Below are 21,585 nucleotides of genomic sequence, written 5' to 3'. Positions count from 1 at the left end.
AGTGGAACTCTGGGCAGGCGCCAATTAAATCAATCCACACGGGAGACTCCAAATACTGGAGTGGACTTTTCACTGTGTGGCCCGGGGGTCAATGTGAGTGGGAAGTGTGTGTGTATGCTGAGGTCCAGAGTGCAGGACTGCCGTTTTGCAGCTTGTTTACAGTTGTCTGCAAAGCCTCTCAGCTACAGTGTGGATCGGAGACAGAGAATCCCTGCTAATGCTAAACAGATGCGTACCACAGGGGGGCGTGGTCATCTGAAGCGATGTAGAAAGTCGTTTTGCGAATGATCGATGTCCCATTCTCCCCGAAAAGTACCATATGCATATGATAAATTACAATTCAAGACATCCTAACTTGTAAATTAGTTTGATGTACTTTGCCCGCTGGGTATTGAAGGCTGTTAAAGAATAGCTCATAGTTCTGCTCATGGCATTAAATGAACGGTCACATTCAGATGGAAAGGGGTTATGCATCTCAGGTAACGCTACGGTCTCTTTTCCTTATGTGTCAAATGTTGATGAATGTTGTTTTTATCCATTGCCAATATGCTCACTTTGAACACAGCTGGACAAAGTTTAGGAACGTCAATAAAACTATTATGCCAAAATCGCCATTGTCTAAAAGTAGAACATGCTGAATCCAGACACGCACGTTACCCAAACTGCATCTCCTCTTTCTGCCTCTCTACACGCGATGGAAAAAACCCTCTCCAGTGTTCTATACGTCAGCTGAGCTCCAGATCGCTGATAGTAGGCTAATCTCATCCAGATGTGCGGGTGGGTCGCTCGCAGGCTATCCGTCAGCGCGCATGCACATTGGCACCCAACAACGGACCATCAGAACATGAAACGAGTTTTCCCAGATTGTTTATCCTTATGAAAATCCGCGTACGCATAAATACCTTTCATGGTGGTTGATGAGTCGGTGCGCGCTGCAGAAGAGATCAGAGATTGTATCACTTATTTTGGGGCATCTCAACATCCAAGGAAAGCGGCGAATAAATCAGATCCCCGCAGATCCTCCGCATTGACTTTGCGTCTAAACGTGAGGACTAAAGTCTGGTCTTCATGTCAATAATCTTCTGTTTTGTATCAGAAACCCTTACTTGCGTTGGTTTGGTTTATTTCGACCCCGTAGAGAGTTTATATCGGAGATCTCAAACTTTTGCTGTTGAAGCGCAGCGTAGCGGAGCGGTGTGCGTCGCCGTGCGCAGTCTGGGCGCAATCACAAACCGTCTGCTACGTCACAGAGCTCCGCGTCCCAGCCGACCAATCAGCGACTCCACCACGTGTTCCCTGGACCTCTTTACTCCAGTGTTTACCGCCTGGGGGGCGTGGTTATGGGGGCGTGGCACTGGGACGTCGTGCTGCGAGGCAATACCGCGGGAGATGAGATGAAATTACCGTACTCGCTTGAAGGCAATCACATCCCTGGGTAAAAAGAAAAATCTGTTTTCAATAAAAGATCAATTCTAATGTTGGACTGGAACTGCTTGAACGAGGCACGCTTGCACGACGTATTTTAGGTCTTATTCTTCGATTGACGCTGAAATTGATAAAACAGTACTAGGCCTACTACTACTACTACTACTACTACTACTACTACTACTACTACTACTACTACTACTACTACTGGTACTACAACTACTATTACTCCTACTACTACTACTGTAGCTATAATAATAGCTAGTTATACTTCTATATACTTCAACATCATCTACAGTAGTATTTTTAGGATTAATATTAGCAGTATCATAGTACGAGTAGTAGTAGTAGGCTACACTATAGTAGTAGTTTTGAAGTAGATCTCTGTACAGGATCGGTGAGTCAGAGATGAAAGCACAGAGCATCCCGAAGATCAGAGAAAATGACTCTGGTTTCATCTCATTAAGCTCCGTTTAGTCTCAACGGGAAACAGCTGTGTGTCCGTGCACACCTGCATTTTTTTGTGTGTGTGTGTGTATGTGCATGTTTTGCTACTTTCGCACATGCATATGCAAGCCAGATGGGTGTAACAATTTATCAAAAAGTTGGGTCTGTAAGATACTGAACACCAATAACATCTCTCCTGATGACTCCTCTTAGCATCTATAACCTGCTGATCACTCCTCTGATGTCGTCTATAACCTGCTGTTCACTCCTCTGATGTCGTCTATAACCTGCTGATCTCTCCTCTGATGTCGTCTATAACCTGCTGATCACTCCTCTGATGTCGTCTATAACCTGCTGATCACTCTTCTGATGTCGTCTATAACCTGCTGGTCACTCTTCTGATGACGTCTATAACCTGCTGATCACTCTTCTGATGTCGTCTATAACCTGCTGATCTCTCCTCTGATGTCGTCTATAACCTGCTGATCTCTCCTCTGATGTCGTCTATAACCTGCTGATCTCTCCTCTGATGTCGTCTATAACCTGCTGATCACTCCTCTGATGTCGTCTATAACCTGCTGATCTCTCCTCTGATGTCGTCTATAACCGGCTGATCTCTCCTCTGATGTTGTCTATAACCTGCTGATCTCTCCTCTGATGTCGTCTATAACCTGCTGATCACTCCTCTGATGTCGTCTATAACCTGCTGATCACTCCTCTGATGTCGTCTATAACCTGCTGATAGTTCCCCTGATGTGAGGTGGGGACGCTCTGGGGGGGCTGCAAAGAGTGCTCAGGGGTGGGGGATGTGCATGACTGACTCAGCAGCCAAAGAAGGAGTACATTGATCACCCTAAAGTGCCCGTTCTGAGCCCCCCTGGAGATTACCCAGCAGGGGAGATCCTGCCATGGCAGGATCCATATCCTGTGGCTGTGTTCCTACAGATGCTGACCGGTGCCCAGACAGGAAGCTCCTGGCCACTTGGTGTCTGTGTGTGAGCTCGGTAAATGAAACAGACTACACTACCTGTGCATGGAGGCCTGTACATGAAACGGTGACACTCACCTTCACTGGTTTAGTGATTGGCAGTGTTCGCTAATCAATGACAGACGACACCCAGGATCTCATCAAGAAGCACCTGAACTAGTAAGCCGTGAGCCGTGATCAACACCTGGAGTTGGTTCTGAAGACAGTCCGTAATGCTTTATCCAAGGTCGATTTTCTCTCATGTAATTTATCATTGTAATAATCATGTATTATTTTTCTTTATTATTCTTATTAGTGTGGATGTTGTATCAGCATTCACACGTCTAGGCTATGCTATGAGGCAAGCACGCACACTATAAAATGTTGAAAGTCTTACTACACATACACCTATTGATATTCTTCACGATGTCACAACGAAACCTATTAACCCACTGCCTTGATGCCCTCTAGTGGTCAAATTTCCAAAGTGTATACATATATGCTGCCTTCAAAGCAGCACGGAGGTTCGGAAGCTCTTACGTGTCTTTACGTAAACCTTCCCTTCTACCGAAATAAGAGTGTTCAGGAAACGTTCGTAGGCTATGGTATAAAACCGGAAAAACATCGCTCGTGGGACTAGACTTCATAACTACAACAAGTATGGATGCCCGCAGGGACTTCTTTGCGCTTCTTTGCTGAATCAGATGAATCGGTTATTAGAACTGCTTGCGATGGTTGAACATTAGGGAGAATTTATCAGTTGATTTTTATAATTTACGTTCACACCAAAAGCTGTAAAAGATGCAAAATTGCCGAATAGCTCAAAACGCAACGCTGTTCAAAATATTTACAGCTCATATCGCTCTTGCGATTTTGCTTTTCCATTTAAAGGAGCCGCGCTTTTTGCCTGCATGCTCTTAGTTGAGACAAGTGCTGCTGCAGATGCCGAACCACAAAAACAAGATAGTCATACGTTTGGTCAATAGAAAAAGAATAATAAGCATAATACATGCAACACTGAATAACTAATTAATGGAGCGATTGCTTACATGCTAGATTATAGCTTATAATTTGAGTGTAGTGTGTTAGTTGTGTGTGTGTGTGTGTGTGTGTGTGTGTGTGTGTGTGTGTGTGTGTGTGTGTGTGTGTGTGTGTGTGTGTGTGTGTGTGTGTGTGTGGGTGGGTGGGTGGGTGGGTGTGTGTGTGTGTGTGTGTGTGTGTGTGTGTGTGTGTGTTCAGTATTGTTTATTATGGAAAAGATCCGCTCAACGGCAGCATTTGCCAGGCAGGCACACGGCAAACTGTCAAATTAGAAATAGATTTTTGTGCGGTATCTCCCTGCTTCTGAAATGCGCGCACATCTCCACCCACCGATCGTCCGCTGGTTTCCATCAATATTCCACTGTGCGACCATCCCTGTTGCGTAATGCAGATTGCGTATGCCCTCATACACATTGTTGAAATCATATGCTGGATGCTTTATTCTTTCTATGTGTTTTTTAGTAACTGATCGGGCTATAATAAGACCACGTTGGCTAAGCAATCGCGGACAAATACGATTCCCAAGGTATATGGAGGGCTTATTTGATGGGTTTTCATGCCAAAACAAAGACCCTGGGTTCAATTTGCGCCGGAATTACACTTTAAGGAGTGGACCCATCAAAAAAACATTTCACAAACGCATGTTTTTGAAATCACAATTAGGTTGTTTCATTCATTACTTTTAGTGACTTGCCATCGTTGTCATCTTGGCGAAGTAGTCGATTCAGACCTTTTACCACTATGCTGTTGAAAGTGTACTGGTGTATGGCATTAGGCCTACGGTGTGTTACGGAAACTGCACAGCCGAAGACAGGAAGACCCTGCAGAAGACGGCAGGAAAATCATCGGCTGCCCCCTGCCCTCCCTGGAGGACATTGCCAACTCCCGGGGGCTGAATAGGGCAAAGGCCTATTGCTGTTTGTATTTTTGCTTTTTGCACTGCTTTATTTTGCACCATGGTTAGTGAGCACCACCCCAATTTCATTGTACAAGTTTGCACAATGACAATAAAGTCTGAATCTGAATCTGAAGAGAATGAAGCTCTCCCGCGCGATTAGCCAGTGACGTCAATGGGGGGTGGCAAGTGGAATCACGTGACAGCATTTGGACGTTGGATGTCCTTGTCCTACAGGCTGCAGCTGAGCACAAATCAGCCAACCAAAAAATGAACTTCCCTCCGCTAAGGAGGAGGAGGGCACCAGAGACGGCCAATCACATTTTTAGCGGGAATACAACAAATTTACAAGCGCGAAAAAGCCATAACCTACAAGCCGAGCACCGAAGCATAAGCACTTCTTACGGTTCTCAATGCCTCAACTAAACAAGGAGGAGCAGGAAAGCAATACGGGGGACAACCAGGGGTGTTTCTTCAGTGATGAACGGGGATATCTGAGCCAAGTAAGACACATCCTGGAGCATGGGAATCGCAAGGGGGACCGGACTGGTACCGGTGCGTTGTCGGTGTTCGGCTCCCAGGCCAGATTCAGCCTACGAGGTGAGTATTGTGTTCACACATCATGCTCTGAAAGATGAAACTAGTTTCTACATTTTGACAGCGGCTTATACAGGCTAAAATAGCAGGCGAGACGAAGTAGTGCTATGGACTACTATACTACTACCAGGGCTCTCAAGTCTCACATGAACACATTTCTCCTACAGGGGATTGATAAAGTTCTATCTATTGAACAGAAAAAAACACTTGGTCATACTTTGCACACTTTACCACAGCACTGGCCTACTGAATGCCTCATATATATTTTTAAGCATTGGACTGAATGCCACATAAATATATAATTATGTTTTTGCACGTTTGCAATGTTTAAAAGTTCAGGGAAAAGTATATGCCTCTACTGGTGTTGCTTAGGCCAATATCCTTTTGAGGCAGTGTTGTTTCTGAATATTAGTGTTAAGGGCCAATAATGCTTACTATCATACATTAGTCACCATGTCTTTGGACACATTTGTATGCAGTCACATATTAATATATCCCCCCCTCAATCCTGTACATCAGGGTAAGAAGCTCCACCATGAGGTCCGACCTGGCTCCAAGCCCTCCCTTCCTCAATGTCATCAGCACTGAAGCAGAGTCAGAGCATATCACAACTGGCCCTGGCTTGACCTCCTCCACCCACTGCATAGCCCAGATTATATGCAATGCGGTCGTGTTTTTCCGGAGGAGGAGAAGAATAAGCTAAATAACTGCGAAAACAAATACATTTAATGATAATCATAATAATAATAATAATACATTTAATTTAATGATGGAGTCTCCGGCTTTCGTTTAGTAATGTCAAGAATTTATTTGGGATTTAACATTCAAAATTAATTTAAAAAAACTTGATCAAGGTAATGTAACATTCAACATCAATACAACCTTCAGCTTTCCTCGTGAGGGCCCGGTTTGTTTATATGATGTGGGCGCGTCTGTCTGCGTCACACAAAAACCCGGCGCATTTACTGACGCAAATGACGTTTAGAAATGTTCAGCGTAGTGTCCGAATTCTCGTTTGTTCGTTCCCTCCCTATGTAGTGCACTATATCATGAACACTATATACGGATTAGTCAGTGAATAGGGAACTACTTCGAACACAGCTAATGAGGATAGGGATGCAACCATAGACTCCTTTTATGACATTGACGACCCGTTTCTTTATGTTCAGACCAGTTCCCCCTCCTGACAACCAAGAGGGTGTTTTGGAAGGGAATTCTTGAAGAACTCTTATGGTTTATTAAGGTAAGAATGAATACCGGGGGGTGCTCAATGCAGCGCTCATCTATTGTTCTTAAGTTTTATTCTTTCATCTTTCTTATTTATTATCTCTACAAACTTTGGGACCTATCTCCTTCCTCAATTGTTCATTGATTTACGCAGAGGTTAGAATTTGACTGCTTTTTAGTAACATTAGGCTGGAGAAATTAGCATTAGGCGAGTACATACAATTTCAACTGGTTTAAAAAAAGACAGGCGGGATTATTATAATTCTTTCTCCAAGATCAATACCATACCTTTTCATAAAACATATCGTTTGTTCAGCTAGTAGGCTGCCACCATAACTTCAGCTACTTCTACTTCAGCTACTACTCCTACTACAGCTAGTAGCACTACTACTATTTTCCAGCTTTGACAGTATTACAGCTTAGCTTCCAGCTATTGTAACAATGTATTACAGGATTTTGCTTCTTCAGGTAATCATTACCTGAAGAAGCAAAATCCTGAAACACTTTACCCGGTAATGTTATTCAGTTTCGACATCAGCTTCCAGGTGGAATGTGCACTGCAATACATTTGACCTTTTAGATTCTTCAGTTCAATTAATTTTACATTTCTGCATTTTGGCAATGCTTTGCGCTTTTCATTCAGCTGTCCCTTTATTTGTTTCCAACCATTTACATTATCTTGAATGTTAACATTGTTTACTCCATTTGAACTTTTGTATGAATCCCTCCTCTGGATTTAAGCCATTTAACATTTCTATACCCCTTAAACTAAGTGTCTTTATTAAAACATACTTTCAACCTCACTTTGCACTACAGCACTCACCGCATTTTCTGCAGGAAATGCATTTTCTAGTTTACCTTTGGTATTTCCTGTCCAACCCTGAGTGGCGTGGTCGTAACTGTTCCGTGTTGTTGCGGTGGTCCAGGGTTCCACGAATTCCAAGGAGCTGTCTGAGAAGGGCGTGAAGATCTGGGACGCCAACGGTTCCCGGGAGTTCCTGGATAAAAACGGCTTCAAGGAGCGGGAGGAGGGCGACCTGGGCCCCGTGTACGGCTTCCAGTGGAGGCACTTTGGAGCCGAATACACAGACATGCACGCAGGTATTACCACTAGCTATAGCTCCTGGTACACGCCTCCACACGGGAATTAACCACTAGCTATACCTTAATGCGGATGTCCTCTTCTCTTATTGTGTAAATGGACTTTTGTTTAAATATGTCGACATTTTATGTCTCTAAATCACATCAGGAATGTGATCCACAAAGTGAGGGTGTTGGACTCCCAGCTGAAAGGTTCTGGGTTCAATCTCCAATGTCTATTCGACCTGTAGACATCCCTGAGCAAGATGACCCTCTAACCCAGACCTGCTCCTTACTGACCTGTCTCTGTACTGTCTATCCCCTACCTGCTCCTTAATGACCTGTCTCTGTACTGTCTATCCCCTACCTGCTCCTTACTGACCTGTCTCTGTACTGTCCATCCCCTACCTGCTCCTTACTGACCTGTCTCTGTACTGTCCATCCCCTACCTGCTCCTTACTGACCTGTCTCTGTACTGTCCATCCCCTACCTGCTGCTTAATGACGACGATCAGTGAGACCTATATGAGGGTGCTGTGACATGTCATTGATAGCTGTGTGGTTGTGTGTGCAGACTACTCGGGTAAGGGCGTGGACCAGCTGCAGAAGGTCGTGGACACCATAAGAAGCAACCCGGAGGACCGCCGCATCATCATGTGCGCCTGGAACCCCAGAGGTAACGAGGTCCAACATACACGGTCGCTGTGATGTGAGGTCAGGTCATCAACAATACCACTCGCACATTGGAGCTGCAATGGGTCATCACCAGAGTCGCTGTAATGCGTCATCACAACTCGCATACTGTCACTGTAATATATCCCACCTCACACACGCACTATTGGCGTTAAATGTCATCACCACACACATTAGGCCACTTCAATAGGCCGTCATCACCCACCCAAGTATCAATAGCTGATGGTCAGGAATACTTTAGTTTCAGGCTTCCAGAAGGGTAAAAATTAGTAAATTAGAAGGAAGTTTTAGTCTGACAAGTGGAGGGTCTGACTCTGTTGTGGTAGTGGTGGTAGTGTCTCCCGTCTGACGCCCCCTGCTGTGTTCCTCCAGACTTGCACAACATGGCCCTGCCTCCGTGCCACGCCCTGTGCCAGTTCTACGTAAGCGACGGCGAGCTGTCCTGCCAGCTGTATCAGCGCTCCGGGGACATGGGCCTGGGCGTGCCCTTCAACATCGCCAGCTACGCCCTCCTGACCTACATGATTGCCCACGTCACCGGCCTCAAGGTGAGGAGGGCTAGGGACGGCGATCAGCAGGGACCACACTGCACGATAGTCCAACCATTCGAGGGCCGATACGATAGGTTCTGTAAAAACTGCAATACGATATGAAGAGATTGACCTATGGGATGTGATTGTGGTACTGTTGTGATTCTCCAGGTCGTCTAAGAAGAGATTAACCCAAAGGTTTACCTTCAGGGTTCTACAAGTCTGTCGGTGTCCACCATTGTTTTATATGAAAGTGGCTGAGCAGAAATCGACGCCAGTCCACTTTAGGTTAACACACTATAGCTCCCCAGTAGGACGTTACCCTAGTTTCCTCCTCAAGTATCTGCCCCTATACTTTATTTGGATTCCTTTCAATATTGTTTGTCTTTATTATGTTTAGCTATAGATCATTTTCCTAGGATACAATATTGAGACAAACAAACTAAACTAATATTGAAATTAATCAAAATAAAGTATAGTGGCAGATGCTAGAGGTGGGGGGGAAGAAAATGATGGATTAACTCATGGGTGTGTTCTGATAGGATAGTCTGGTCAGGGTCTTCGACTCCAAGAGTCCACGGTTCTACCTTACCCCTGACCGCTCCTTAATGACATGCATCTGAATACACTACCTCACTTTGCATGAAAGGGTCTGCCAAATAACTAGTAAAATAGTTATTTGTATTATAATACTGTATTGTGGGAAGCCATCACTCACCAACTCCTGTTCCTGTTCTCCTTTAGCCCGGAGAATTCATCCACACACTGGGCGACGCCCACATCTACCTCAACCACATCGAACCGCTCAAAGAACAGGTAGGCTGACGTTCAGAATGCAAAGCCTAGATGTAGGACTCCTCCATGTCCAGGGCGTTGTGTCTAACCCGAGACCTGTTCCCCAGCTCCAGAGGGAGGTCCGACCGTTCCCCAAGCTGAAGATCCTCCGGAAGGTGGAGACGATCGACGACTTCAGAGCCGAAGACTTTGAGATCTGTGGCTACCAGCCGCATCCCGCCATCAAGATGCAGATGGCCGTTTGAAATGTTTTATGAGACTTACAGTGTTACATTAAAGAGCTTTTATTATCAACTCCTCATTTTGTTAATAATTTGTTTCATTCCTTGTGGGAAGGGATTTCGCAGTTAATACATTGTGTAATCAATTTGTCGCCCTCCTCGTTAGTCACATTTGACCCGGGTCACTAAGGTGGGGGTTCCCATGGTTACTCGGGAGCCTTGGCTAAGAGGTTGGCCCAGACCACTCCGCCAGGGAATTGATGCGTCTCCACAGAAGACTCCAGCATCTCACATGAGTACCCCGGGTCCTGTAACCATGACAACACGTTCTTCAGATTGTAGTCATGATGTTTACACTATATCCAAAACAAGCTACTTTACTTTGATACCGGAGACACTCAAATATACATCAAATACAAAAAAAAAATGGTAGCTTTAGGAATCAAGAAACATTTTATTTCTATAATACTTGATTATATATGAATTGTATCGTATTTCCGTGTGTGGTTGTAAGGTTCAACTCAACACGGAAATAACAATTTCTGTACGAGGGCTGGCTCTCGCCAAGCTAACATCCTAAAGTCCAGACATAATATATTCCATTATGTTGGTTAAGCGAAGGATGAAGTTACTAAGTTCCGTTTGCCAAAAGCTTCTTCACTAATCATTGTTGCTGTATCACTAGGTTGCGTAAGCTGGTAGGCTGTTGTTAGATCTAGCTACGCAGGCCTCCGACTTTATACCAAAAGCAGGAACGACCAATCATACAATATAGTTATAAGGATCCTGATCAGTCTTCCTTTGGCTTGTTTTTTTGGCTGGTTTTCAAGCTTTAAGCACATAATAGCAAACCTGTGGAGATGAACTGCCCAATATTTCAATACATTATTTACTTTTGTTAATAAAGAGAGGGCGGGTAGACTAAGGAGCAAATAGAGGTCATGTTTCCAAAAAACATCTGTTCAGCCGTTGACACCATTAAACCAAACAGTTTGGACAAATCTCAACCTTGGAAGGTGTTTTCAGTGACCGAAAACGGGACCTATCATGTTGGCGCTAGGCCTAAACCTAGACTAAAAATAGGCTTTCAAAAGGTAAGGTGGGTGTGTGCGGAGGAGTAAGTTACCTTGGGGGGGAGGTAGTGAGCGTTGCGGATGACCACCGGGCTGGTGAAATGCTCATGAAGGTGGTCTACGTATTCACACATCCTGAAACATTCAAACACACACAAGCTGTAAGGACATCCAATCGTGAGTGTGTGACCTGCTGGTTGTCGGGGTAAGGGTTGGGTGTCGGAGCTAAATGGTTGAAGCTGCAGGAGCTGAGAGTGTACTCTGTCAATCCCAGTTGACTAGGGCTGGGCGATTTGGCCTAAAAAGAAATTTCCTATTTTTTCAAACCAAACCCGATTATTGAATTAAAATCGATATTTTTTCTATAAATGACAAATTACATTTTTTAAAGTTTGGATTTTATTTGAAGAATAACAGTGATTAACAAAAGCAAAATTAATAAACATCTCCCATGCTGCCATGTTGATATTTTACTTTTTCTGAAGAGGAGGGGGCGTTAATATGAACTACGGGACCTCAGAGAAGGGGAAGTGGTGGGGCTACTGTAAATACCAGTTAAATATCTCTGAACTTGAAAAATTAAAAAAATCACTTATCGACTTTCATTTTTAACCATAAATTGGAATTACGATTATTATTTATTTTTATTAATTGCCCAGCTCTACTAGAGACCATCCTGATCATGTGATCCAACATTCTGTTTCACTACACATGGATCAGCTTGGACCTCTCACTTCCCTTATCGATTTCAGTAGGCGGGAACACTTGCCTTGGGACTCGGGAGGCACAATTACTGTTATGCCGGCAGTGGCTTGTATTTGACATCAACTAAAACACAGGTCCTGATTGCCCCCGATTACATTGACCATTTCAGGAGATCGATGTGGGCAGTCATATGTCTCACCAGAGCCGGACAGTAACGGAGTACATTTACTTGAGTACAGTACTTAAGTACAATTTTGAGGGATCTGTACTTTACTCGAGTATCATTTTTTGGGAGTACTCATGACTTTACTCAAGTACATTTGAGAGGCAAATATTGTACTCTTTACTCCGTTACATTTCTATCCATAACCGTGAGTACCCGTTACTCCTTCTGAAAAATAAAAGGAGAAAAGAAAAATCACGGAAACCCTCAATTTGTTGTTTCCCTCTCAAACGTGATTCCCTCTCAAACTGATTAGGACAGTCTTCAGCCTATCAGCAATCACCTTCGCTTTCCGCCAAAGCCAACTCCATGGTCAGAATTAGATGAGACGATTGTTGATTTGATTGATAAAAAAACGGAGAAACTCACACATACATAGAATTGTTAGCTGAATTTTCATTGTGCTATTGCCATGGTAAAAAGATGAAAATTACTTGATTTTACTTTCAATTCCTTTTACATTCTCCAAGGTGTTAACATTTTTCATAACTCCATGTAGGACGTTTCTATACATAAATGTAAGCACTGTGGCAGTGATAATGCAATATTTAGAAAACATACTCTTGTACTCTTGATACTCAAGTACTTTTAAAAACAAGTACTTCAGTACTTTTACTTAAGTAGACATCTGACTGTAGTACTTTTACTTGAGTAAAATTTAGCAAGGGGTATCTGTACTTTTACTCAAGTAAGGAAGCTGTGTACTCTGTCCGCCTCTGTGTCTCACGGACTCTCGACATTCTACCGCAAAGTAGAATGTGAGATCATGTGCCAAGGGTGGTCTCCAGGCTTAATCTTTGGTGTGTAAACGTACACATTAATTGCTGGAAAACGTAAAGGAGGGTTTGTTGTTAGAGCTAAATGCTACGGTTGAGTGTTGGAGCTATATGCTGTAGGTCGAGTGTTGGAGCTTTATGCTACAGGTTGAGTGTTGGAGCTATATGCTGTAGGTCGACTGTTGGACCTATATGCTGTAGGTCGAGTGTTGGAGCTTTATGCTACAGGTTGAGTGTTGGTGCTATATGCTACAGGTTGAGTGTTGGAGCTACAGGTGAAGTGTTGGAGCTTTATGCTACAGGTTGAATGTTGAAGCTATATGCTACAGGTTGAGTGTTGGGGCTATATGCTACAGGCTGAGTGTTGGGGCTATATGCTTCTACAGGCTGATTGCTGGGTTGGGGTTTTGAATACCTGTTGTTGAGGTCTGCTGAGACGGAAATGTAGTCAAAAAGGATGAGGTGTTGAACCAGCTCACAGAGACCCACCCCCCCAGCATGAGGACACACCGGCACTGATTAGGAGTAGGAGGAGGACAGAAAGTGGGGGGTTAATACCATAGTTAGACGACTTATAGTAACAGGTATATAGCTAGTTAGAGGGTCTGAGCTAGTTGCATGGCTAGATAAAGGGTTGGAGCTAGGTGTATTGCTAGCTAGAGTGTTGGAGCTAGGTGTATAGTTAGTTAGAGGGGCTGCTCTAGGTGTATAGCTAGTTAGAGGGACTGGGCTAGTTAGAGGGTTGGAGCTAGGTGTAGAGCTAGTTAGAGGGATGGAGCTAGGTCTATAGTTAGTTAGAGCGACTGGGCTAGTTAGAGGGTTGGAGCTAGGTGTAGAGCTAGTTAGAGGGATGGAGCTAGGTCTATAGTTAGTTAGAGCGACTGGGCTAGTTAGAGGGTTGGAGCTAGGTGTAGGGCTACTTAGAGGGTTGGAGCTAGGTGTATAGCTAGTTAGAGGGTCTGAGCTAGTTGCATGGCTAGTCTGAGGGTGTGAGCTAGGGTTGTACTTGGAGGGTTAGGGTGGGAGGTGCCAGGTTTAGAGGGTTAAGATTAGAGGGTTAGGATTAGGGGTCGAGCTAGGGCTAGGGTCAAGTGAAGCTGTTACCCTGGAACTTGTGAGCCATGAGTAGCACAGACAGGTTCTCGTTGACGCTGCCCAACCTGCAGCTGTCGATCTGGACGAACTGCAGCGCAGACGCCTGTAGGAACTGCTTGAACATCACCCTGTTGTGGCACTGGCGGGGAGGGGTTACCAGCATGTCACTAGGGTTTCTATAGGGTAACAGCATGTTGCTAGGCTTTCTATTGGTTTACAGCATGGCACTAGGCTTTCAATTGGTTAACAGCATGGCACTAGGCTTTCCATTGGTTAACAGCATGGCACTAGGCTTTCCATTGGTTAACAGCACGTCAATAGGCTGTTTGATAGTTGGTGTATGGCCCTAGGCTATCTGATGGTTAACAGAATGTCACTAGGCTTCCGAATGGTTAACAGTATGTTTACTAGGCTTTATATTGGTGAACAGAATGTCACTAGGTTTTCTATTGGTTAACAGCATGGCACCAGGCTTTCTATTTGTTACCATTGCTGGCAATGGTTTTCTAAAGGTTGAAATGACAATGGTTTTCTACTGGTTAACATGGGGAGGATGATTGCCTAATCTCACCTGTTCTCCTGAAGCGACACCAATACCCAGAGGAGCAAGTGCCTGAAACACAACATTTATTATCACGAGAGAGAAAATAGTCACGCACGCACCCCGGTCCCAACCCCTCGGGCCAGGCGGCCCAGGGGAGAGGTGGTGGAGGGCCAGGCGGCCCAGGGGAGAGGTGGTGGAGGGCCAGTCGGGGCCAGAGAGCGTCCATTGCCTCACCCTAATCGGCGCCATGGAGAACACCTGCGGCGGAGGACGAGGAAGACCAGGTAACGTTTTAAAGCTGTGCCACGTTTCTTGGGAGGGGAAGCTGGAAGCACGTGGGGACCAGGAAACCTCCAGGACCCGATTTGGACGGGTCGACCATTGGATCTAGTGGACCCTATCCCAGCACGCCTGAGGGAGCCCGCAGGCCGGACGAGGTTGGCAGCCGCGGAACGGACCGCGGAGAGAGCGCTAGACGGGAGCGACCTCCCTCTTCAGGGACGAGACCAACCGAGTCGGGCTGACAAGAACACTGACTCTTCCGTGGCTCACGGAGCCTTAGTATTATTTCGTTTTTTCCCGCGGTGGGCACAGACCCAAACATTTTCCGTTGTGCAATGAATATATGCCTTATGGGGCTTTGAACGGACCTTGGCGTATGGTAATTCCTGAGTGATAGAGACGTTCCTGGGGCCGGGTCGCCACAACACACACACACACAGACACACAGAGTCAGAGAGTAAATGTGACCTCTGACCTTAGAGATGGTGGCGTGTCCGAGGATGTCGTCCGGGGAGGTGGGCTCCTCGATCCACAGAGGTCTAAACGGCGCCAGGCTGGTCACCCAGCTGATGGCCTCGCCCACATCCCACCGCTGGTTAGCATCCATCATCTGACCACATTATATACCACATTATATACATCATATTATAGAGCACGTGATACACTTGTGAATAATCCTGTTATGTTCCAATGAAGAATTAGAATAAAAAGGCTAAATATTAAGCTTATTATAATATTTTCTAATGTATACCCGAACATATAATAATTCTATATCATACTCTTATGAATATATAATACTCTTATGAATGCATAATACTATATCGTTCTAGATAGAGAGAAAACTATAATTACAGTGTTAAACAATATAATACATTCAAATGTTATGAATCTCACCAAAGTCTTGTCTGGTCCGATCATCTGGCGAATCAGGCGGCACCGTCTCTCGTCATCCTCTAGCTCCGCCCCCACCTTCACCTTGAAGCGACTCCACCCACTGGCCAAGGCGTCCGTGCAGAGCTTCACGTGCACACACAGAAGAGCCAGACATTGTATAAACACAATGGTCATGTGTTTTACCCACAATCCCACTGGGGAAGAGGAAGTCTAAGGATTTAAAAGTGTAGTGCAGAAGCCTAAAATAGTGTCGGTATAGGACCAAAGCCATGGAGGTAGGTGGGGTGTAGAAACTTGTGTGAGCTGCTGGTCGGAGTATCCCAGCCAGGCGCAGGAGGTTGTGTAGGCGGGGTAGCCCTCCTTGAGCATCTGCTCCTCTGGAACCAGGAATAGAACCATCAACAACTAAAGCAGGGGGCCCCAACCACTGGATAATCATCTGGGATCATGAGATATTGCTTATTTGGAAGCTATGGATATTTAATGATGAAAGAGAACATTAGTTTAAGATTAAAAGGTCTCATTAAGGTTCTGTATATATAAACCAACCGTAAAAAAACTGATCTAGGGTGGAATGGATAGGCAGTGTGCTGAAAACTGAATCAGGATGCTGAGTTTGATGAGCCTTATTACGACCAAAGGTGGAGTTACAAACTGATGGAATTATTTGTTCTGGAAACACAGACAGAATGAACGAGTAATAAAGATCTCAATTTCAAATCGAGCAGTGCATAAATAGCCTCTTTTACATCCCTGTAAAATACTGTGTTCCTGTTGCTGTTAATAAACATTCCTTTTTCTTATCAGTCTCACGGTACTGGAGGAATACAGCTTTGCAATCACAAGAGCATTATTAGAAAAACATACAATTATAACATGCGATGATATACATCCCCCAGATAAGAGCGAACATGGTGTTCCCCCCTGAGTAGAGGATAATATCGTTTTAAATTAACCTGACGTTATGTAGGCCTGCAGTAGCATAAACATTATAATTTAACCTGAAAATACACCGGGTAAATTACTGAAAGTTACATGAATCACTTTACAACAACCATATCTCTTACTCACATGATTGCGTACTCAACCCATCAACCCTAAACTCATCACTTGAATGGTGAGACATGCAGGCATTCATTAGGACAATTATGATTACTTATCTGTCACAACTGAGAACCTCAATAATCCACAGACATTTTGGAAAGTGATTAAGTCTTTATCTGTAATTAAAAGTCCTCAGGCTCTTCCGACATTTGTTCTAAAAGACTCAGTCCCAGTCTATGATAAAACTGAGGTCCTAAATTGCTTTAACAATCATTTCGTATTATCTGGTTCTTTGTTTGACTCTACAGGAGCTACCTCTGTGACTCCCTGCACAGACCTCCCAAGGTTTAAAGGAGAACCCTATTTTTTTTACCTTTTACTGTGCCGCAAGTGCATAAAGCCCTCAAAACGTTAGATCACAGAAAACCCCCTGGATCCGACTTGATGGCGCCCTATTTTTTTTTAAATAGCAGCTGATTTTGTAGCACAGCCTCTTACAATCCATTTTAATCTCTCAATCGAAAACAAAGAAACTCCATCTGTTTGGAAGTCAGCTTTTGTTACCCCCTCATTAAAAGGAGGTGATCCAGCAGCTTTAACTAACTAGAGGCCAATATCAAATTGGTGAGTCTTGTCAAAAGTTCTTGAATCTCTTGGCTCAACTAAAAGAGTTTCTAAACTCAAGTTTCTAAATGATCGTCTCTCAAAACTACAATAAGGCTTCAGGAAAAATCACAGTACCATCACTGCTACAAAAGTGATCAATGATATACTATTTGCTCTTGATAAAAAGCATTAAGGTGTGTCACTTTTTATTGATGTGGCAAAAGCTTTTGACACTGTGAACCATGAAGACCATTTAAAGCATAGGCTTCTTTGATTGGGTTTGTCAGATCATGTAGTTTCCTGGTTCACACATTATTTGAGCGACAGTACTCAGTGTATTAATTATGATGGTCTCTGTCTTGAATTTGAGAGTGTCCACAAGGGGGTGCCAAAGGGTTTGATATTAGGAACCCTCCTGTTATTATGTACATTAATGGGTTGGGGGAAAAAATGTAGACGCTAACATACATTTTTAATGCCAATGACAATTATTTACTGTTTTGGATCAACTCATGCTAAAGCTGCTGAATCTCTGCAGAGAGCTTTTGATGCGGTCCAGCAAACACTCCTGCAGCTCAAACTAGTCCTCTATGCTGACAGGACTAAACTAATGTTGTTTCGAAAAACTAAGAAAGTACCTCAAACTGTCCCCACAGTGTTCACTCTTGAGGGAAATGTCATAGAGGTGGTTCATCTGTACAAATAACTTGTTGTCTTGCTTGATGACTCCCTCACCTTCAAGCCCCATATTGTCAATCTTGTGAAGAAACTCAAACTTAAAGGGTTTCTTCTTCCGAAATAAATTGTGTTTCTCTTTTGAGGTGAAAAAGCAGCTTGTCACTGCAACATTTTTATCCATTTTAGATTTCGGGACCTGATGTATATGAACGCCTCAGCTCAATGTCTAAGTGAGATTGACCATGTTTATCATGCTTCTTTGTTCTTCTGTGGAGCCCTGACCCATCATTGTGAAGTGTATGCTCGAGTGGGATGGCCTTCTTTGTCCACAAGGAGGCTGGGACACTGGTGCACTTTTATTTACAAGGACTTGCTTGGGCTACTGCCCCTCCAACATCTGTGATCGAATCACACGGAGAAGCGTTGATTGCTGTTGCTGTCTGTTCCAAATGCCCGCACAAAACTGGGAAACATGGCTTTCATCTACTCTGCTCCTGCTACATGGAGCATGCTGCAAAAAGACTGGAAAATAACAACTGATTTCTTTGAATGCTTTTAAATCCAGGCTGAGAGCACTTGAGACGACCTCCTTTACTTTAAATAGTTTTTTATCATTCTAATTGCTGTGTGTATGTTGTAACTGTGTTACTTTTTGCTGCCTCTTGGCCAGGACTCCCTTGAAAAATAGGTTTTTAATCTCAATGGGACTTTCCTGGTCAAATAAAAAATAAAAAGAATTGGCAGATGTTGGTGGGGTTAAAACGATGCACTTGGAAGCAGATGCAGATCTAAGATCTAAATCCGTGATCAGGAGGCGATTATTTTGAACCTCTGCTGTCCAGTGTAAAAATGTAGCATTCACCCCCCCTGTAAGGGCTTCTCAAGAGGCTCCTGACACAGTAGTCATTACTGAAACTTGATGTTTTCCCTACTGGGCTTACCTCGCTCTGTCTTGCCTGTCTGGGCTTTCCTGAGGAGGTCTGAGTGAGAGTGAGAGAGTGAGTGAGTGAGTGAGTGAGTCAGAGAGCGAGAGAGAGTCAGAGAGACAAACCCACAAATCAAAAAAACCCGGGACTGATGATTTGGAAATCGAGCACCATAATCAGACATTAGTTGAATGGGCTTCTTTATTACAGTCCCGTTTGATAAACTGCTTCCTAAGCTGTTATGTAATAAAGTGCAGCATGCCTCACCCAGAGCCTCCTGCTCAGTGAGAGCGTCCGTGATGTATCTGAAGTCAATGCAGGACACCAGCTGCTCTGGGCTCTAACACACAGGATCCCACACTCTCACTGAGGATGGCTTTACACACAGCAGCCAATACAGTCTCCCTCCAGATCAACACACAGCATCCAAAATGGTTGAACTCTAGATGTGTTCACATACAGCGGTCAATACGGTTTCGTTTACTGACCATGTCGACGAGCAGCTTCCACAGCGGCTGGTGGAACAACGTAATGACGGAGGGTTAGTCGTGGCGCTCTATCCGCCCGCTCCCATTCATAGCAGCATATGAAGGACAACATTTTGGTTCCGATGACCCTACCTTGCCCTCCGCTCGGGCCCAGAGGTCCCAAACGGCGTTCAGCACAGCCGCGGTGGCAAGCTGGATCACACCCTTCTCCGGGCCGATCTGGTTCGGATAAATAACATTTTAGCTGGCGTTGCGAAGTGTACACCAACTATTTATTGGCCATTTAGCAGAAACGTTTATCCAACGTGTCCCCGATCTGGGTCTGTTGAATCTTTGTCATTATTATACTTCTGTTGCTCTTAAATGCAGATGTATGGGGTCACTGGGGTCCCTAAAGCCACGTTTGTGTTTGTGTGTGTGTGTGTGTGTGTGTGTGTGTGTGTGTGTGTGTGTGTGTGTGTGTGTGTGTGTGTGTGTGTGTGTGTGTGTGTGTGTGTGTGTGTGTGTGTGTGTGTGTGTGTATGTGTGTGTGTGTGTCAAACCGGATCTGGCCCATGGCCCCTGAAAGCCCAAGGTCACCAAACATAACTTCCACACAATAACGAAAAACCTGGGAGGAATCCAAGGTCCTGGCCCTCCCCACGGAGGGCCAGGAATTCCTCCCAGGTTTTTCGTTATTGTGTGGAAGTTATGTTTGGTTTGGAATAAATGTGCAGTTCAGAAGTAAACTCTGAATTGTGTCCTGACTGGAAGAAAGCTGGTGTGTGTGTGTGTGTTTACCCATCTCATTTGGCCATCGCTGGTGAGCAGACGGTAGAATCCACGGAAGTCGCCAACTATTTCCTCCAAGGTCTTCCCAACAACAAAACCAGAGAGGGCCTTCACGGCACAGACAACTGATAAATAAAGAAATGTATTAATATGAATTATTCACACTACTTTGAAAAAACCACGCAGAACTATGCGTGTACGCGCAGTTCGTGTACGCGCAGTTCGTGAACGCGCAGGGGGGGATAAATAACCAACTCACATAGGCGCCAATTCCGCTGGGGACGAGTACCCACCAGTTTTCGTAAAGATTAATTTTGTACCCACAACTTGTAAAAAAAAAAGTAGTCTTAATAAGTGGGTCACTAGGCGAAGCAAGACCCCATTGCTTCGCTTTGTATGAGCTGCCAGCCTGGCATGGACAACAAATTAGGTATTAATACCAATACTCTTTGGCTGGGATGCAATGATAAGGCATCAGACAATCAAGCAATTTTAGCCTGAATACATAGGTAAAAAGCACCAGAGCAGGTGTCTAGTACCATGGACAGTATCAGAGCGATAACCTGTTGAACTTAATGAATGTGGTAGGCTACACCACTGGATGCATCTGCAGACCACTGCCACATAAATAAAGTTTGCCTGAATGCCTGATGGAGGCTATAGGAATGCGTGTTGTGAATTGAGAACAGCCAGATGATGTGATGCAGCGTTCAGCTGTGCAATATATATTTTTTAGCTTTTTCACTCTTGACGACTTTTGTAGTGCCGTGTGTAGCCACACGTTTGCCCCTTCTGAACATAAACACGACGTTAATTTCCTTTCCTAGCTCCTCTTGTTTATGTTGGTAGCTTAGCCGTGTCAGGTCACGTAGTCAACATCGGATACATGGAGCAGAACAAAGTGGGTCATATGTCCAATGCTTTTGTGAATCGTTTTCTTCATAAAACATGCCAGACAGTTTTTTGTATACATTTTATTCCTTAGTAATTAGCTACATGGGTATGCCATCGTTCAGAACGAGAAAAAAGAGGAGTAAAAAATGAGTGCATCTCATCGTACCCAGCATTTCCGAAAATGCACTTCCGAATGCCTATCGGTTCCCAGCACATTTCAAACCAAACTGAACCCCATACCAACTCACCAACTTCAGTTCCTCTTCCAACAGTAAACGTCAATCCATATCCTTTCATCCCACCGTCAGTCTCAATAACTACGTACGCAACGGAGTAATCCGGATCTGTATGCTACAAAATAAAAAGTTATGGATAAGTTAAGTGATCGATTATTGATTAACTTATGTCAGCGCGTCTTTTGGGGTACAGTACAGTACATCCGCAAGAACGCAAGTGTCCGTGTCGGCATTGTTCTGTAATAACTCACCATCGCATCAGATCCATGTTGCCCCAAGGACGTGGGGAACCTCACGTCCTTTACTGTGAGTTTCACTATTTTCTGCGGCATGTTGTTTGTTTTCCGTAAATGTCCAGTCAGCGCCTGACACAGCGTGCGAAACACCACAGAAGAGTGGTCCACAACCAACCATGGACCCGCCCACCGACAGC

At 44.4% G+C, this 21,585-nt stretch overlaps 3 protein-coding genes across 5 annotated transcripts in view; 1 reads left to right on the top strand and 2 right to left on the bottom strand.

Annotated features, from left to right (window-relative positions):
- Positions 1–1,238, bottom strand: part of LOC115537116 (collectin-12) — a 28,445-nt gene extending 27,207 nt beyond the window's left edge. Inside the window, exon 1 of one of the 2 annotated variants that reach the window (XM_030348796.1) lies at positions 903–1,238. In XM_030348796.1, the coding sequence (XP_030204656.1) occupies positions 903–909 (7 nt within the window). In that variant the 5' untranslated portion in view covers positions 910–1,238. The remainder of the gene's footprint in view (positions 1–902) is intronic. The other variant, XM_030348797.1, reaches the window with a different exon arrangement.
- A 3,815-nt stretch (positions 1,239–5,053) lies between these two features.
- Positions 5,054–9,995, top strand: tyms (thymidylate synthetase). Its single transcript, XM_030348860.1, has 7 exons — positions 5,054–5,375; positions 6,542–6,615; positions 7,526–7,700; positions 8,253–8,354; positions 8,744–8,919; positions 9,646–9,717; positions 9,804–9,995. The coding sequence occupies exons 1-7, from the start codon at positions 5,189–5,191 to the stop codon at positions 9,939–9,941; spliced, it is 924 nt and encodes a 307-aa protein (XP_030204720.1). The 5' UTR covers positions 5,054–5,188; the 3' UTR covers positions 9,942–9,995.
- Positions 9,965–21,567, bottom strand: enosf1 (enolase superfamily member 1). Of its 2 annotated transcripts, XM_030348842.1 has the most exons (15): positions 21,404–21,567; positions 21,165–21,267; positions 20,032–20,147; positions 19,384–19,470; positions 19,252–19,278; positions 19,031–19,103; positions 18,779–18,817; positions 15,804–15,886; positions 15,510–15,632; positions 15,091–15,225; positions 14,361–14,402; positions 13,799–13,928; positions 13,110–13,209; positions 11,044–11,125; positions 9,965–10,225 (listed from the first exon to the last, which is right to left on the bottom strand). In XM_030348842.1, exons 1-15 carry the CDS (start codon positions 21,482–21,484, stop codon positions 10,124–10,126), a joined length of 1,323 nt encoding a protein of 440 aa, XP_030204702.1. In that variant the 5' UTR covers positions 21,485–21,567; the 3' UTR covers positions 9,965–10,123. The 2 variants fall into 2 exon arrangements, with proteins under 2 accessions (XP_030204702.1, XP_030204703.1); XM_030348843.1 differs by lacking the exons at positions 18,779–18,817; positions 19,031–19,103 and having other exon boundaries at positions 21,404–21,427.
- Between the last annotated feature and the right edge of the window lie 18 nt (positions 21,568–21,585).

The sequence above is a fragment of the Gadus morhua genome, chromosome 23 (genome assembly GCF_902167405.1).
Source record: "Gadus morhua chromosome 23, gadMor3.0, whole genome shotgun sequence".
Taxonomy (NCBI): domain Eukaryota; kingdom Metazoa; phylum Chordata; class Actinopteri; order Gadiformes; family Gadidae; genus Gadus; species Gadus morhua.
The sequence above is the reverse complement of the archived record's forward strand: the minus strand, read 5'-3'. Positions and strand labels throughout refer to the sequence as shown.